Source organism: Pleurodeles waltl, chromosome 5 (genome assembly GCF_031143425.1).
Source record: "Pleurodeles waltl isolate 20211129_DDA chromosome 5, aPleWal1.hap1.20221129, whole genome shotgun sequence".
Taxonomy (NCBI): Eukaryota; Metazoa; Chordata; class Amphibia; order Caudata; family Salamandridae; genus Pleurodeles; species Pleurodeles waltl.
In genome coordinates this window covers 979,950,007-979,968,282 of record NC_090444.1, presented here as the reverse complement: position 1 = coordinate 979,968,282, position 18,276 = coordinate 979,950,007, and the positions used below count along the sequence as shown (strand labels likewise).

The window sequence follows — 18,276 nt, the reverse complement described above, 5'->3', positions numbered from 1 at the left end:
CTTCTTTAACCTCTCTAGGAAATCTTTGATGACTGGTATCCTCAAGAAAGAGGTTTGTGAAGGACCTTTTCTATATGCAGTCAGAGCTGCCAGGTAGACTTTAATAGAATAGAATTGCAGGCCGGTTTTAACCAGGTGTTACAAATATGGAAGAATGATATCCTCCTGCCAAGATGTTGGGTCTATCTTTTTGAAGGAACAATCTCTTCCATTTGAAGTTATATGCAGCTCGGTGGATGGCCGTTTTGCCTCTTTTAGGATCTCCATACAGTCCTGTGGAAGATTTAAGTGCCAATACTGTACTAGCTCAGTAGCCATGCTGTCAAACTCAAGGAGGAGAGGTTGGGGTGTCTCATCTGACCTCGGAATTTCGTCAGGAGGTCTGGTCTTCATAGCAGCCTGAGATGTGGTCAGAGCGACCGGTGAAGAAGGTCCGGGAACCACCATTGCCTCAGCCACTCTGGTGCAATGAGGATCATTCTGGCTGACGTTGTTGAGAGTTTGAGTAGGACTGCTGGGATCAGGGGATTTGGTGGAAAGGCCTATAGAAATTTGCTGGACCAGTCTATCCACGGGGCTTTCCCCAACAATTCTGGATGGTAAAACCTGGTGGCGAAGCTGTGGCTTTTTCTGTTTTCCTCTGTGGTGAAGAGGTCGATAGAAGGTGTGCCCCACAAATGGAAGATATCTTGAATGGCGTCTTTGCTCAGTACCCACTCGTGGTTCTCGACGAGAACCCTGTTTAGGGCATCCACTTGGACAGTCTGAACGCCTGGAAGGTGAGTTGATACTATCTTTAAATTCCTGGCAAGGAGCTAGTGTCATATTGTCTGAGCCTCTTGAGAAAAGAATTTGGATTTGGTTCCCCCCTGCTTGTTCAGATAGTACATGGTGGTTGTATTGTCCGTCTGGACAAGCAGGGTGTTGGTGTTGAACGATGGGTGAAACGCCTTGAGTGCTAGGTGCACCGCATGGAGCTCTAGGAGATTGATGTGGTATAAAATCTCCCTCAGAGACCAGAGGCCTTGTAGGAGATCCATATAAGCTTCCCATCCGAAGAGAGAGGTGTCCGTCACAATGGTCTGTGATGGAGCCTGTGGACGAAATGCATCCCTAGAAGGAGATTGGTTGGAGATCACGCCAACTGAGGGATCTGATTGCGCAGGTGGATAGAATGATCCTGTCTTTCCAGTTTCCCGACAGTTGATTCCATTGGTCCTCCAGGCACTCCTGGAGAGGCCGCATGGTGAGGCGAGCATTGGGAGTCAGAAAGTTGCAAGAGGACATGAAGTCTAAAAGTGAGGAGACTGTGCGCACTGTTGGGCGATGCATAGTTTTGAGTGCACACCACTACTGGAGAATAGATAAGAGTTGTTTCTACAAAGAACACACTTTCCCCTGCAGCATGTCTATGGCAGCTCCTAAGTGGTGGAACTTCTGGACTGGTGTTGTCGTGGACTTTAGAAAGTTGACATGAAGCCCTAGCCAATAAAGGAGATTGCATGTCCATCTGAAGTGTAGCTGGGCTTCTGGAAAGGTGGATGTCTTGATTAGCCAGTCATCCAGATATGGGGAGACAAAGATTTGGTGCCTCCGAAGACGTGCTCCCACCACAGCTATGCACTTGGAGAACGTTCTGGGTGCTGACTTGAGACCAAATGGTAGGACGGTGTATTGGAAGTGTTGTTGTCCCACAACAAATCTTAGGAACTTACAATGCTTTTTCACAATGGGGATATGAAAATAGGCATTGTGTCGGTTGACTGAGCAAAGCCAGCCCCCCTGGTGAATCTGGGGATATATTTAGTGTAAGGCCAGCATCCTACACTTTTCCTTTTGGATCCATTTGTTGGCAACCTTAAGGTATAGAATGTGTCCAAACTCTTTTTTGTCAGTCAGTCAGTCAAGAGAATTTTATTTTGGTCACAGGGGCCATAAAAGCACATAGTAGCAATAAATAAATACGCAAGGTTATATACAATATGTACAGTACATATAACTAAATAAAAATAATACAATAAAGTGCACTTCCAGAGTGAATTGATACATTCTTACTAAAATCATTATACAGATAAATGTTTTCCTCTAACGATCCAACTAGCCCCAAGGAACTTGGCAACCGCAATCACTGGCGTCGAGCGAGTGTCTGATCTGAGAATTCGAAGGGCTATGTCGGACTTGCGGACTCCCAGCAGTCTACAAGCCGAGGCCAACCATTTCCTATGAGAGGCAGGATATGCAAGGCAGACAAATAAAACATGAGGGAGGTTTTCAATAGGTGCTTTGCAAGCTGGGCAGATGGTTGTTTCTTCATGTGACCAGCGACTGGTAAGTGATCTTAGTGGCAAGGTGCCTATGCGGAACTGGAAGTACAATTTCCTTTCTCTAGGCACCGTGATTATGTCCCAGAAGGCCTCGTATTTGCACGTCTCTTTTGGGTTGGCAAATTGACATGATAGTGTGGTGTGAAGTGCAACCCCCAGATCTTCAGAGTCTACCATTTGCCAATGCAATTTTTTGAGGTCTATTTTTGATGGAAAGGAGGCAGTAGTTGGAGAGACCGAGAGTTCTCTAAGCCTAAGCGAATAAAGTAACCCCTTGATGTGTCTGAGCCAGGGGATACTATGAGAATGGTCTGCTTCTAAAATGACCTGCAGTAAAGGAAGCAAGCTCTGGGGTAGTCCAAAGATGCCACCAGTACAAGAGGGGACATAGGTGGGCCTTGTGGCCAATACGTTTCATGCCTAGGTCCTTAAAAGGGGGGAACAATGGAGTGCTTGGTGGGAGGGACACTTGGGGCCAGATGTAGGAAACGTTTAGCGACTCGCAAATGGCAAAAATTGCCGTTTGCGAGTCGCTAAATGCGTTTCCCAATGCAGAAATGCATATTGCTGGTCGGTACCGACTCGCAATATGCATTTCGGAATCGCAAATAGGAAGGGGTGTTCCCTTCCTATTTGCGAGTCTGAGTGGTATGCAATACCATTTGCGACCGCGGTCGCAAATGGTGTCGCAGTTACCATCCACTTCAAGTGGATGGTAACCCACTCGCAAATTGGAAGGGGTCCCCATGGGACCCCTTCCACTTTGTGAATGGACCCAAAAATATTTTTTCAGGGTAGGTAGTGGTCCAAGGGACCACTACCTGCCCTGAAAAATAACCGAAACTAAAGGTTTCGTTTTTTTTTTTTAAGTGCAGCTCGTTTTCCTTTAAGGAAAACGGGCTACACTTAAAAAAAAAAAAATGCTTTATTGAAAGCAGTCACGAACATGGAGGTCTGCTGACGACAGCAGGCCTCCATGTTTGCGAGTGCCTATACTCGCTATGGGGCCGCAATTTGCGACCCACCTCATGAATATTGATGAGGTGGGTCATTGCGACCCCATAGCGAGTTGCAGTCGGTGTCTGAGACACCGTACTGCATACCAATTTGCGAGTTGCAAATTGCGAGTCGCATGGACTCGCACTTTGCAACTCGCAAATATTTTATTTGCTACATCTGGCCCTTGATTTCTTAAGAAATTATTTTCAGAGATCGTTATTTCTTGGGCTTTGGCATAGTCCCATAGTTCAGCCCCGTAAAGAGCCGAGCTCATAACCTTGGCTTCATTTATCTGGATTGCAGGGCGTATTGGTTTGGTGTGCGAGAGATTAAAATCCTTTAATAAAACCCCTATTGTTTGCTTTAGTTTTAATGCCTGCTTTGCAATATGTGATTTCCAAGACATTTTTTCAGTTAACACTAGTCCCAGGTAACTAAATGTGCCTACCTTTTCAAGTGGGGTACCCTCGAGGATAAACGTCCTGATGAAGGATCTGTGGGGATTCAGCATCATTAATTTAGTTTTGGAGGCATTGATTTCAAGACCCCGCATGGAAACAAAATCCTCAAAGCACGCGAGGAGTTTCAGTAATCCGCTTGGGGTCTTGGATATCAGGAGTGTATCATCTGCAAAGAGCAAGACCAGAATTTTTTCTGTGCCTAATGATGGTTGATCAACCTCCACTCTGAGTAGAGAGGGGACAATATCATTAATGTACAAAGAAAACAAGGTGGGGGCAATGACACCCCCTTGCCGTACACCCCTTGACACCTGGATTCTGTCAGTTAGCTGCCCCTTGTCATCCCACCTGACATGTGCATAATTACCCTCATGAAGCCAAATTAACAGTGCAAGAATATGCTTGGGATTCCCATTTGTGAATGAACTTCCCACAGCTTGTTACGGGGTACTGGATCAAAGATGGATTTCAGATCCACAAAAGCAACATACAGATTCCCTTTGCCAATCAAAACTGTCTTCCAGTATAAAAGCAAAAACCTGAGGGCTTGCTCAGTGGTGAATATTTTTTATGAAAGCCTGCTAAAGAGGACTAAGAATGTTGTGTTCAGCCATCCAGTCTTGAATCTTGCCCAAAAGACAGTGACAAAACACTTTATGCACACAGTCTATTAAGCTAATTGGCCTATAATTACAAGGGAGGGCTCTGTCACTCTTTTTAAAAATTGGGGCTACAAGGCAACCCTTCCAGGACTCAGGGATTGGCACCCCAGATGCCATTGTATTCAATATGATGGTGATATATCTTGACCAGATTTCAATGTCGGTTAAGAATAGGTCTGCTGGAACACCATCCGAGCCAGGTGCCCTACCACGTTTTGGAGTACCTAAGGAATATGCTATATCCGCATGGGAGAACAGTTACTGCACTGGAGGGTTGCGTGTTAGAATGATATTTGAGCAAGAGTCCTTATGTTCAGAGGTTATACCATCATGGTCATAATAGTACAACCCACTAAAATGGTCTACCCAGTCCTTTGGAGCAATATTAGTTGTATTGTTCAGTGCGCTATTTTCTGGGCTGTGCACTGCCAAGAACCATAACTCACTACAGTTCCTCTCTCGTGCAGCATCAAGTGCAGCCCACCACTTGTCATCTTGTTCACGCGTGGCTTTGCAGACAGGTGATTTGTAAGACTTTCTAGCTGAGGGAATGGCATTTACATCCTTAGATTTAATAGCTTGGATTAAATGCTTATTTGAGGACCAACACTCTTTATTAAACCAGCAATGCCTACCCGTTAGCCTCTTGCCATCAGAAACTATATCTACTGAGAAGTGGGCCGCATTGCCCTTGAAACATGAGGTGTGAGTTAAGCTTATTTTCTCGTTGGGGATTGCGAGACCTGTCTCGAAACCCTTCAATGTGGTCTTCAAGGTGTTGTTAGCAGCACTGAAGAGCGTTGGTCGAGCCAAAGCCTTATTCCACTTTAGGTGCACTTGTCATTAACCAGACCAATTTCCTCTCGTGCTGTTACTGGGATGTTACTCATGGACAAGTGTTACACAAAGCAGACATATGGACTGAAAGAGGGTTATGGTCGCTTTCAGATCTCTCAATAACCATCATGTCGATGAGTAGGAACCATAATCTTATATCGACTAGACAATAATCAATTCTACTAGTGTGGTTGACTTTGTTATATGTATGGCAACCCTTTGCGTCAGATTTAGTCCTGCCGTTGAGTGCCCTGAGTCCAAATTCCATGGTCAATGATTTTACTTGGACAGCAACCTGTGCCCACCTATTGATGGGTGGGATATCCAAGGCAGGGATAGACCATGCCAGATCCTCCTTGTGGGTAAACCCAAGATCATCCCAGTCAAGAGGTTCAAATGTGACATTGAGGTCACCCGCCACAATGATTTTGTGATGCCGGTGACAATTTTGCAAAAATGTCTCCAGAACTCAGAGGGTTTTGGAGAACTGACCCCGCCTGACCCCTCTAGTACAGATATTAAAAATGATCACAACTGTGTCTCTTCTGAATGATAGGCGAAGACCTAATAGGTCGGGGGAATCGATGGATAGCTGTGATATGCAACAGTTTAGTGATGTTCTAGCCCAAATGGTTAAGTCCCTGGAAGGTCTACTTCTGGTACTGGGCAAAGCAGGGATATGAAAATTTGAGTAGGCAGTCCAAAAAAGTGGATGAATCAACCATGTCTCCTGAAGAAGACATATGTCATGTTCCTCAATAAAGGAGGTAAAGGATGGGAGGGGGTGACCGGTCTCAAACCTGCTACATTCCATGAGACAAGTTATGCCCCAGTGATAAGAGGGACCGCCCTGTCCACTGATGTGATATTTGAAGGGTTAGCTACCAGACGGTGGTTTGGCAGGTGGAGTTGGTTGAGGGGGGTCGTTATCACTATTGCCCGGCATGTCCGGGGTTGACTGGTGGTATCCATCTAGGGGAGCTAGCCTAACCATAGGTGTAGTGTTCTCATGCTTGGCTGTCTGTTCCTGGATTGGCAAGTGATGTTCATCAGGAAAGGAAAGTACGATGTTATCACAGTTGCGTCCTGGGTGGTATGATGGAATCTGTTAGGAAAAGGAACGTCGGTGCTTGTGGTGTCAATGTTGGAAACTACAGCCAGACCAGGGACAGTTGTTTTATATGGGTCGTAGGGCAGTTCAACATGTGTTTTGGATGGTAGTTCAAGTCAATCATTCTCACTGAGATCAGATAGGTTACCTGCTGGACAATGAGTAAGGTGAACTCCGTAGGGCGCAGGCGGCCTAGAGTATTTGAGCTGGATACAGGATTGCCCAAGGGCGCTTGTCCTTGGGTCTAGGGCCACCAGATTATCCACAATGCTCCTGTCCCTAAATGTTAACTGTAGCATATCAAAGTGCGTGTCTGGGTCGGGCCTTCTGACTGCATCAATTATATCCTCACGTATTACAGAGTAGCAGCCTATCACATGGCGAATCCAATAAATTGCCTTATATCTGACAGAATCTCCCCCTTCCCTTTGTGCCAATGGGAGTAGTTTGGGAATGTTGACCATTAGAACGGTGTTATTAAAGTGCGACCAGTCAATGGCAGGCTGTGCAGTGCATTTAGGGACAGTGTCGCTTGTGGATTTAGGGATTTGATAACAGACACAGATGCCTTTCCTGCACCTAAGCTGTTGTGTGGGGGAGGCTGATAAGAGTTCTTGATCTTGGCACCCGCTAAAGGTTGGCCAGCACAACTAATCGCTGGCAATTTGGGCATCAGGGGTACCTGATGGGTTTGGCATTGGGCTACAGATATGATTCATGATGGCTGTGGTGTCTGAAGGAATTAGCTGCTTGACTATTGCTATTAAGGAATTAACCATAGACTTGAGTTCTCACACCTCGCTCTTTAAATCTTGTATGCATAAGATGTACTGTGCTTTTGTCTGGGCTACATTCACATTTATGTCTACTGACCCACCCACCCTGATGCCTGGGTCGGGCCATCATGTGGGTCTGAAATATTGATTAAAGGGCTAAAGCGGTTGGTACACTGAAGTGTGTCACTAAGATCTAGTCATGCCTCATTCACTGGTAATGAGGGAGCGTGGGTGATGACATTCCTACCCTCCCCCTGCCCTGTGACATGTTTACAAATATGTCAGCAATGTTCTTGTGACCCGTCCCCTTCCTGAATGGGGAGCACACCCCCCCAGTTTTGTTGGAGTCACTATCCGGGGAAGAGGATAACATTTCTTTGCATTCACCCAGAAGGTTGTCAATTCTGTCCATAACACAGTTATTAGCTGCATGCTTATGCCTTTTCAGCTTGGATTTTAACACTGCCCCTGCCCCACCCTCTGTTGCTTTCCTTTTACCCATCAAAGGACTGTGATTAGTGGATAAGGGTTCTATAGAAAGTTAGTTCAATGATACAACCTGCAGGAGGATACAATAATAAAAAGGAGAGAGTCAACAAAGCCTACTTGGAGATAGATGTGAGGGGGGTGGCCCAGCCCAGCCTCCTCCGGGCTTCAATGGGCGTGGACGGGCCCACCCTTGGCCTGGGCTTCGTCCGGGCGTGTCCTGTGCTGGGAAGTGCCCCCATGCGCTTTATAGCGCTCGTTGGTCTGGTCAAGTGGGCGCAGGTGCTGGTGAAAATGGCTGCCTCCTGTGGCCACAAAGCAGTCTGGGCTATGTAGTCCCACTCTGCAGTTCAGCGCGTCCTGCACTGTGAAGTGCCCCCATGCGCTTTATAGCGCTCATTGGTCTGGTCAAGTGGGTGCAGGTGCTGGTGAAAATGGCTGCCTCCTGGGACCACAAAGCAGTCTGGGATATGTAGTCCCACTCTGGAGTTCAGCCCGTCCTGCGTTGCGAAGTTCCCCCACGTGCTTTGTAGCGCTCGTTGGTCTGGTCAAATGGGTGCAGGTGCTGGTGAAAATGGCTGCCGCCTGGGGCTACAAAGCAGTCTGGGAACTGTAGTCCCACTCTGGAGTTCAGCGCGTCCTGCCTTTTTAATCAAAACCTCCTTTCTCTCTGTGGTTCACTCTGGGCAGTAGTTCTGGATGTTCTCTTGATGGCTGCGCAGATAGACGGCAGGTCTCCCTGGCTTACAGATGTCTGTTCTGGCAGCGAGTCAGATGTGAAAAGCTGCCACGTAGCAGGCACCATGGGACTCAAACTGATGACCCAACCAGTAATGTCATTTTTAAGGAATGGCCGATCCATCAGCAGAGACCGACACTTATCCCATGAGCCAGTGTGCGGCAGTCAAGAAAAATCTTCCATCGATCTCCTCTCTTCCGCATGCTACTGATTGATTTCCCCTTTTTTGTCCTTTTTTGGGACGAGGAAGTACCTTGAGGAAATGCTTTTTGACCGCTAGTTGAGGGGAACAGGTTCTACTGCTTTCTTTTGCAGCAGGATGGTGACTTCCGCCTTTAGAAGGTCGAGATGAGAAGTGGTTGACCTTGGCAGAATACCTGGTGGTGGGGTGGAAAACCTGAGACAATACCCATTTTGCACAATGTTCAAGACCCACCTATCTGTTGTAATTTGTTGGCACTCTGCGAGGTAATTGGTGACGCTTTCCACCACCAGAGTGGTTAAGGGATGCAGGGGAAGAAAGTTTTCAGGGTTTTAAGGCTGGACGTTGTCGAGTACTCCTGATTGAGCTGGTGTGCCACCTGTCCTCTTTGTTGTTTTTGCTGAGGCAGGTAGGATCTTTGGAATTGCTGCTGAGATCTTCCAGGCAGCCACTGAGAGGTTTGAACCCTCTGTGAAGTATAGTGACGCTGGAAAGGTTGGAAGCATCGTCATTGCTCTTTGTATTTTTCAAGGCCTACTGCCTTCAATGTATCTACCTCAGCTTTCATCCTTGCCATTTCATCGTCGGCATGAGAGCCGAACAGAGTGGATCCTGAAAATGGCAAGTTCTGAATGCGTTGCTGAGCGTCTGGCTTCAGCGAGGTTAGACGCAGCCAGGCATGTCTCCTTAAGGCTACTCCATGGCAGTATGTATGTGCTGAAAGTAAAGATGAGTCCGTGGCTGCAATAATGATCTGGTTAGAGACCATGGCACCTTCTTCAATGATTTCTAAAAACTCCTCCTTCTAATCTCTTGGGAGGTGGTCGCAAAATGGAGTAGGTAGTCCCACAGGGCCCTATCGTAGCTGCCCAAAAGGGCTGTTGCACTTCCCTCCTTCATGGATGTTGCTGCCGAACTACAGACTTTGAGGCCTGTTGAATCCACCTTTCTACTTTCTTTGTCAGGAGGAGACATAGCAGATGGAGATGTGGCCTGAGATTTGCAGGCAGCCAGGATCACATTGGAATCAGGTGGAGGATCAGAAGGCAGAAACAAATGGTCTACTTCCAGGGAGTGATACTTTTTTAGTAGCCTGGAAGGTGCAGACTTTGTCGTAGACGGCATAAGGAAGACTTCCATGGTCTGTTCCAGAAGACCGGGCATTAGTGGTAGCAAAGGTCTGGAGGCTGTGCGCTGCAAAGTGGATTGAGTTGGAACAGCTGTAGGAATGTTTAGTTTTGCTGCACCCCGAAATCGAACTTCTTGAAAGGTGTTGACATCATCCACCGGTGAGGTACGAGGTTAAGTGAATAGTCTCTGGTGGACGATGAGGAATCCTGTGGTAGCGTCAGTAGGAATGCCATCTTGATCTTTGTCACGATCTGTGATGGCAGTGTCTTGACCTTGTTGATGAACGGCCAGATATATGATGGCCATGACGAGATTGGTGGTGCGATCTTGAGCGAGGTCTGGGAACTGGTGAGGTGCTAGGCACTTGCGGGGCCGGAGTAAGTGGTAGAACAGGTGCCAGGAGAACAGGAGAAGCCAGCAACACCAGAATCAGACCTTGAGGTAGAGGCTCAGGAGAAGGCAGCGACCCAGCAGGCAGAGGAGAGGTGGTGGAAAGAGGAGAAGACGACGAAGGGAGGAGCACCAGCGTAGGAGAAACATCTCTGAAATGGTGTGACTCCAGTGAGGAATAGATCCTTCTTCGTTTTGTAGATTTCTGCCTCCTCAACGTTGATGGACTCTTTGATGTAAATCTCTCTCTCCGTATCAACATTGAGAGGGACCTCGACATCGACTTGTGATGTTGCCGTTTCCTTCGCCGTGACGGCGAATCCAATGACGTCGACATGCTTCTTGATGTTGTGTGCTGAGTTGCTGGAGTCTTTGACGTTGTGCGGTGTCTTAACGTCGAGCGGCGATGTTTGTCCGAAATCGCACTAGACTTCGACTGTGAACATGTCGGTTCTGTTCCTCCTCTCGACCACAATCTCCTCGACGTCTACCAGGACCGAAAGCATTTTCTTCCTGAAAAACACCTCTTCGACCTTCCACATCCACTGGACGCTGAGGGAAGAGCTCTGGTGGAAGACTGACCCTCCCCTCCAGCTTCTTGCTGCCATTGTGTCTCTGCTCTCCCTTGAAGACAAATCTTCTCCCTGTCACGCAGGGGACACCTGGAAAATTACTTGTAGATGTTACAGGAGGTGAAGTCAGCAGGCAGATGATACAGACATCATGAGAGTCTGTTTTGGCCTTTTTTTCTGCCACTGCAGAGGCATTTGTCAAACAGAGAAGGCATTTTTTCAGGGAAAAATGCCTTAACTCCTGTCAGAAAAAGACACAAATCAAGAAGGAAAGTCAAAAGATGTCGAAATAAATAGTTGTCACTGAGATGTTTGCTCAATTTTTGAAGAAAAAAACTAAAAAGAAAAGGTTGAGCTCAATGCTCCAGGGTCCTTCAGCAGGAGCCAGAAAAAATAACTGAGGTAAAACTGCCTCTTTATAGGCATGATGGTGTACTGGATGACCAGCTTTTCCTAAAGACACAGTCTCCTTTTTCTTCATGTATAATGGCAGCCTATGGGTTACACTGCCCTGCACTCCTTCATCCTTATTTTGCATTACAAAAAGTTTTGTGAAGGATTTTGCCTGCTAAATTTTCAGCTTATTCATGTATTTGAATGCATGTGCCTTAGCAATTTGGGTACTGTAGCTTTTCATTTAGGCTGCATATTGACATTTTTAAGTGACTTTGCAGGCCTTCCTGAAGTAAGGCGAACATAAACACTTAAAAAGATATATTGGAAAAAGTGCTCCTGGGTCCCCGCAGGAGGGTGGAACTGTTTAACGCTCATGACTATACATGGAAACCCCCTACGAGAGAAGTGAAAAAAACATGAGAGAATAGTACAAGGCATGAACTGGTATGAAATGAAGAGCCACAGCAAATAATAACACATTGCAAAACACAGACTCCATGTCAGAATGGCCTTAAATAATATCAGCTCTGCCCTTATTTCCAGAAGTTTACCATTAGTCAGGAAGCAAGGGTGTAAGTGCATCTGTGAGTTAGCATCTAGTGTTCACAGTCAGACCTGGCTAAGTCTACGCTTTTTCACATGTTTTCACTGATTGATCCTAAATCCTCACAGGTTAACACGCCTTATGAGATTGTTTCAAGAATAAGTGAATTCTTCCCAGATAAGATACAGAGGGTTCAATCATATTAAACGCAAACTTTTGAAAGCCTCCTCCCCCTATAGTCCATCATTCAACGTTTCACACTGGCAGACATTGCATCATTCTATGGGAAAGATGCAATGCCTACCTCTATCTTCAAAGCCTGCTCACTGACCAGTTAGTGCTATTCTACTGCTATAAATCAGTGATGCTTCACTATTTTAACAAATCATTTTCTTTGCTTTCAAAACCAGTTAAATTGCACCGCTACAAAAATAACATAATGTAGGCTCTTCTGTCCTCTTTAATCTTAGGCCTATCTCGATGTCAAAAGGGCATCAAATCACTGCCCAGGTACAACAATCCGAAACTTAGACCATAATGCAGTATAGGGAAAGTCACACTTCAAATACTTAGTGTTGCCCTGCAGGAGAAGGATGATAGGACTGTCTTCCCAATCTCACCTCTTGATCAATTTGTGAATTGTGTCACTGCAGAGCAACAGTTACTTCTATCCATTCTTGTCTCATACAATTGCATCTGGGAGCATATTTTGAAATAGTTTGAGTCATGTTTAGCAGACAAAACAAACACCATTTATCAATGTAGAATCTTCAAGATTCTTCGCTCTTCTCTTTCCATGTGGGTTACCACTAGGATCTGTTGTTTCTTTCACATTATTCACTATCCACAGGACTCCACTATGGTCCATGGTTTTGTGGTTACCACTATTCAGCAATATGCAGCCAACTACATATTTAAAGGTAGCTTGACCAGCACTCAAAGTTAGTATCAATAACTCTCTGAAGTACTAGAGAACTGACTGGCAGGCTCCTCTCTGAAACCAAACCCAAGCAAGACCAAATTTGTCTTTACTAAGGTGACTCTCCACCCCTCATCTTGCCATGGCGTACAAAACATGCCCGATGGGAGTAACCACCCTAAACTGGAGTCTCTAACTTCGACTTAGGTACTGGACTCTCCAATCACATATTGCAAACTAAGACTGCACTATTGTAGTTCCAGTTTTACTTGAAAATATAGCTTGAAATGTTGCTCACAAAGTTCATCACAGTAGTCAAATCAATGCTTCTATCCCACATCGATGTAGATAACGCCTCTTGGGAAACCTTCCCAAAAACACATTTGCTTTCAGCATAGGCCTTAGCCAAATGCCTAATAACACCGTCCGTATGGGCTACTCCTCAAATGTAACAGGGAAATTAAATTTTGTCAGAGGCTGTATGCAGCTTAATTTACAGGAAAATACTTCCAAAAAACAATTTCTGTCTCTTCTTTGACATTCCTTGAGCTAAATAATGTAAACATCAAAGTAAGCCTTATTATTCTGTGCTCCTCTGGAATTGCTAACTGGAAGAAACTTGTCTAATCTCCATCTTGACGGTTGTCCAGAGAACAGTGATACCAGTGACTCCAGGGCAGTGAAAATCTGGTCCATTATAAGCGATTCCAGGCCTGATTCCCTCTGTAATTCCTCATTCCTCCTTTCCCAGGCTTTCACCCAGAGATGTTGGCTTCATTTAGTGGATCTTAAATTCTGATAGGGCAGTCGATCTCTGTTATGAATCCCATTGGAAGTAAGCATACAACTCATAATGAGGTCCTGAATGTGACTCCAAAGTAATAGTGATAACAATCATTTGGTCACACTTTCTCAATGAAGGGCATTGAACAAGGTAGCCTCAAGTGCTATAATAGTTTACTGAATAAAGCCCAAACGGGGTTGCATGAAGTGAAGAGCGGTGACACAGGAAGCCGACATAGGAGAGGCAAGGTTCTTACCTGACCAGAGCTGGAAATGGGATGTACAGCGTTGTCATTGGAAGATGGAAAATGAAGAGTACACGCTCCAGCTTCAATAAATCGCAGCTAGGACCCTGGTGCAAAATGAGTAAAGAAGGAAGTGAGGCTGTATCAACCCTCTCCTCATTATACCCCTACCTCTTGGCCATACAAAATAAGACAATAAGAAAGAAAAAAAGGACTATAGGGGCAGAAAAAAGGTCCAATCGATTTTGGCACATTAGTCTAGCAAGCCTCAATACACCTGCTTTAGGATTCTGGTCCATGCAACATTCCTGTATCCTGAAATGTATTTGTAGTAAGCAGGTTTGGGCAAAACTATAATTCTGCCAGCAAATGTTTGTGAAGGTCACGGACTTTCTGCTTCACAATCAAGTAAAGTTGATCATTGTCAAACAACTTTGCCTGCGGGCAAATATGATGTAAAAACTTTTACAGGAGAGTTTTTTTAAGCAAAATACTACACCAAAAAGCATGATTTCCCCTTTATTCCCAACAGCAGCCTTTACGTTTTTTGGTATTTTCCTACTGTTATTTTCATAAACGTCATCAAATTTATGATGTTAGAAAGTATTTTTAAAACGTTGGTGCAATTCAACTTTGCCAAATTTCTGCAATGAAGGTTGCCACAGTCACTGTTGAAATACAAACCAGGGTTTAACATCGGGCCATTTGCGACTCGCAAAAGTTTCCTACATCTGGCCCTAAGTGTTTTACTAACGCCCAGACTTTACGACCACAAAAATCACAGTGGTACAAAGGTACTTTAAGAATAGGGAAAACCTTTCCGATTTGCATCCAAAATCACATCAGTGGGAAGTTTGAAAAAGGTATGGGTGTACTTACTGCCAGCTGCTGTGCACAAGTGTAGTGGTTAACCTTTCACATGTTACAGGCATCTGACACGGTTGTTCTTACATTTCTAAAGTGAAAGCTGTTCCACTGGGTCAGCTTGCACAGTGCCTAATTTGTGCTTGTTGTTTCCGGTGCGGAGCGCCGGCACTTATTTTTGAGAGCCGGCAATTATTTTTGTACCTCGGGCATTTACTGCGAGCAAAAGACACATATGGGAAAGACGGAGGAAGAGAAAGACGAAAAATCGGCACAATGGGAAAACGCAAAAAGCTTCCAGAGTGAGCTGAAAGGGCAGGGAGAGGCTGTAAATAGATTAAAGAGGCCTGAGATGGCCTCAGGATTACGCTGCCTCAGTAGTCCATGCTCGCACATTTAATTGCAGCAGCTGCGTGTTTAAGAGGGCGGCTTTGGGCACCAGCACCTTTTTATTTACAAATTAAGCACTGAGCTTGTACCTTGTGAATGCTCGTGGGAGGCCCACGGGAGCAGAGAGTGGTTTAGCGGACTACTTTGTGACCACTTTGAGCTCTCCTGGTTACCCGTCCTTACATGCTGTCCTTTCTTTTAAAACGTAGCCCTGCTCCTTTGAAGGACTGCTTTACAAAAAAAATGGTTGACCTACAGGAAATGCAAATTCTGTGATGGAGGCCTACTGACCCTTGGAAGTTTCCATTCCTAAATTTTCAGGGGTTCTAAAATTATTCCTGTTTCCGCCTTGTGATCTAGTGTAAAGGCCCATTTTGCAATGCTAGTCATTTGTACATTACATCATAAAATGAACAGCAGGTTGCAAACCAGACAGGTGTGTAGCTTCCATTGGTGCTGCAGGTGCAGCGGCGCAGTGGTGTAGAGGACTGAGGGGCCAAATGAACCCTGATTACTGTTGTATTGATGGGTTTGATGGAATGACTATGTCTGAAGGACAATACATGCCATTTGTAATGCCACAGTCTCAAAATAAGCCCTACTGGAAAATTTCTTTTCAGAAGAGAATTGATATAAAATGTTTCTCAGTTTAAATGAGTGTACATCTTTCTGTAAAGAGATTAACTGTTGCAGCACATTTTCTTTTAGAGACTTCAAACAGAGGATGCTGTATGTGGAAATGAGAAGCAGGTCCCTTCTTTTATGGACCTGTTTAGAACACCACAAATTAGGAAGTATACATTTATTCTAATGTACATCTGGTAAGTGAAAGCAAAAAGGAAAGTCATTCGAATTTATTTGCATTTCTGTTCACTTAATCTGTCAATTTACACATTCTTCAATTGAGAATTGTAGAAATGGCACACAGACAACACATCGAAATGAAATATAATGTATGTGAATTTGATGCAACCGAGATTTATTTCCAAAGTTATACTACATCGTGTTCTTTCACTGACATTTATTATTTTGGATTCTGTAAATGTATTAGGTGCGAACTCTGGGGCACAGGGGGTGGATATCAACATGTTCCTCAGAAGAAAACAGGCATTATATAGTTTTGAATATCTAAAGCCTGATTTACAAAAAAAGTTAGCAAACTCTGAGTGAATCACAATTAATGTGCCCACCAACAAATTAAAATGCATGAATATGCATTACGTACACTAACCTCACTAGCATTATGAAGTAGTGCAGCAGTCATGTATATGCAAACATAGAATAACTCCGAAGAACAAAAAGGAATTATTCTCATACGTCAGAAGAAGCAAATGTTGTGAGTTTTGGCAAAATAAGGTAAATTAAAAATAAATCCTTGCCATCAGAGAGCCATTTCTGTGCCCATATAAATGTGCACTCCGGGAGGTTCAGGTTTTCTCTGAGGATGGCAGGACATTGCACCTTGGCACAACTTAAGTATAGGGGTATGGGTAGCATGAAGAGGACAATAGTCAGGACTTATACCTCATTTGAAAAAAAATACTAACATCTATGAAAGGCTGTTAAGGCGACCTCAGTGATGGCTGGTTGTTTTGTATGTAGAACACATGAAAGTGAAATTACACACATGATCCATGTGCGCACAGTAGCACTGTTAGAAATTGGGTCTTTGGTTGACAGTCAGGTTACCCCCTGTTCAAGCAAAGACCCTCACTCTAGACAGGGTAAAAGAGAATTACCCTCAGCTAACCCCTGCTTACCCCCTTGGTAACTTGGCAGAGCAGTAGGCTTAACTTCAGAGTGCTAGGTGTAAAGTATTTGTACAAACACACACAGTACCTTAATGAAAACACTACTAAATGACACAACACAGGTTTAGAAAAATAGGAAATATTTATCTAAACAAAAAAAGACCAAAACAACAAAAATCCAACATACACAAGTCAAGTTATGAATTTTTAAAGATTAGACTAAAAAATAGCGCTTAGAAACACAAAATGCTTCAATGAGGTCTTAACACAGCATTGTAACGGAGTTGTTCCCAACAATCCGACACCAGCGTCGCCGGACACGGAGTCGCATAGACCCCCAGGTACAGTACCTTGGTGAAGAAATGAAAACAAGCCGATGTGCAAAGTCGGGGATCACAGCGTCTGTGTGAAACGTTGAATCCGCGCACTTCGAGTGGCGTCGGTCACGACGTGGTGCGGCGACTTCCACGAAGTCGTGGTCTTCGGCGGGGCTGCAGCGATGTCGGGCCTGCGAAGGTCATCGCGTTCCAATGAAAATCACGGAGTCGGGTGCAGGCGGCGTCACCAAATTCAGCAGCGGCGTCGGTCCGAAGTCGTCCGAAGTCGATTTCCTTGAATTTCCACCAGCTTTCCTTCCAAGGGACTGGATAGGGCACCACTTGTCAGAGCAGGAGTCTCTCCAGAGACTCCAGGTGCTGGCAGAGAGAAGTCTTTGCTGTCCCTGAGACTTCAAACAACAGGAGGCAAGCTCTAAATCAAGCCCTTGGAGATTTCTTATCAAGATGGAAGGCACACAACATCCAGTCTTTGCCCTCTTACTCTGGCAGAAGCAGCAACTGCAGGATAGCTCCACAAACCACAGTCACAGGCAGGGCAGCTCTTCTTCCTCAGCTCTTCAGCTCTTCTCCAGGCAGAGGTTCCTCTTGATGTCCATAAGTGATCTAAAGTCTGTGGTTTTGGGTGCCCTTCTTATACCCAATTTCTCCTTTGAAGTAGGCCTATTTCAAAGTGAAGTCTCTTTTGAATGTGAAATCCTGCCTTGTCCAGGCCAGGACCCAGACACTCACCAGGGGCTCGGAGACTGCATTGTGTGAGGAGAGGCAACGCCCATTCAGGTGTAAGTGACCGCTCCTCCCCACCCTCCTAGCACAGATGGCTCATCAGGAAATGCAGACTACACCCCAGCTCCCTTTTTGTCACTGTCTAGTGTGAGGTGCAACCAGCCCAAGTGTCAAACTGACCCAGACAGGGAATCCACCAACAGGCAGAGTCACAGAAATGGTATAAGCAAGAAAATGCTCACTTTCTAAAAGTGGCATTTTCAAACACACAATCTTAAAATCAACTTTACTAAAAGATGTATTTTTAAATTGTGAGCTCAGAGACGCCAAAGTCCACAGGTCCATCCACTCCCAAAGGGAATCTACACTTTAATCAAATATAAAGGTAGCCCCCATGTTAACCTATGAGAGGGACAGGCCTTGCAAAGGTGAAAAACGAATTTAGCAATATTTCACTGTCAGGACATATAAAACACATTACTATATGTCCTACCTGAACCATACACTGCACCCTGCCCTTGGGGCTACCTAGGGCCTACCTTAGGGGTGTCTGACATGTAAGAAAAGGGAAGGTTTCGGCCTGGCAAGTGGGTACAATTGCCAAGTCGAATTTACAGTTAAAACTGCACACAC

At 45.1% G+C, this 18,276-nt stretch overlaps 1 protein-coding gene across 1 annotated transcript in view; it reads left to right on the top strand.

Annotated features, from left to right (window-relative positions):
* Positions 1 to 18,276, top strand: part of LOC138296216 (solute carrier family 22 member 2-like) — a 286,618-nt gene that overhangs the window by 154,642 nt on the left and 113,700 nt on the right. The window contains exon 6 of the mRNA XM_069235137.1: positions 15,540 to 15,652. Within this exon, the coding sequence (XP_069091238.1) occupies positions 15,540 to 15,652 (113 nt within the window). The remainder of the gene's footprint in view (positions 1 to 15,539; positions 15,653 to 18,276) is intronic.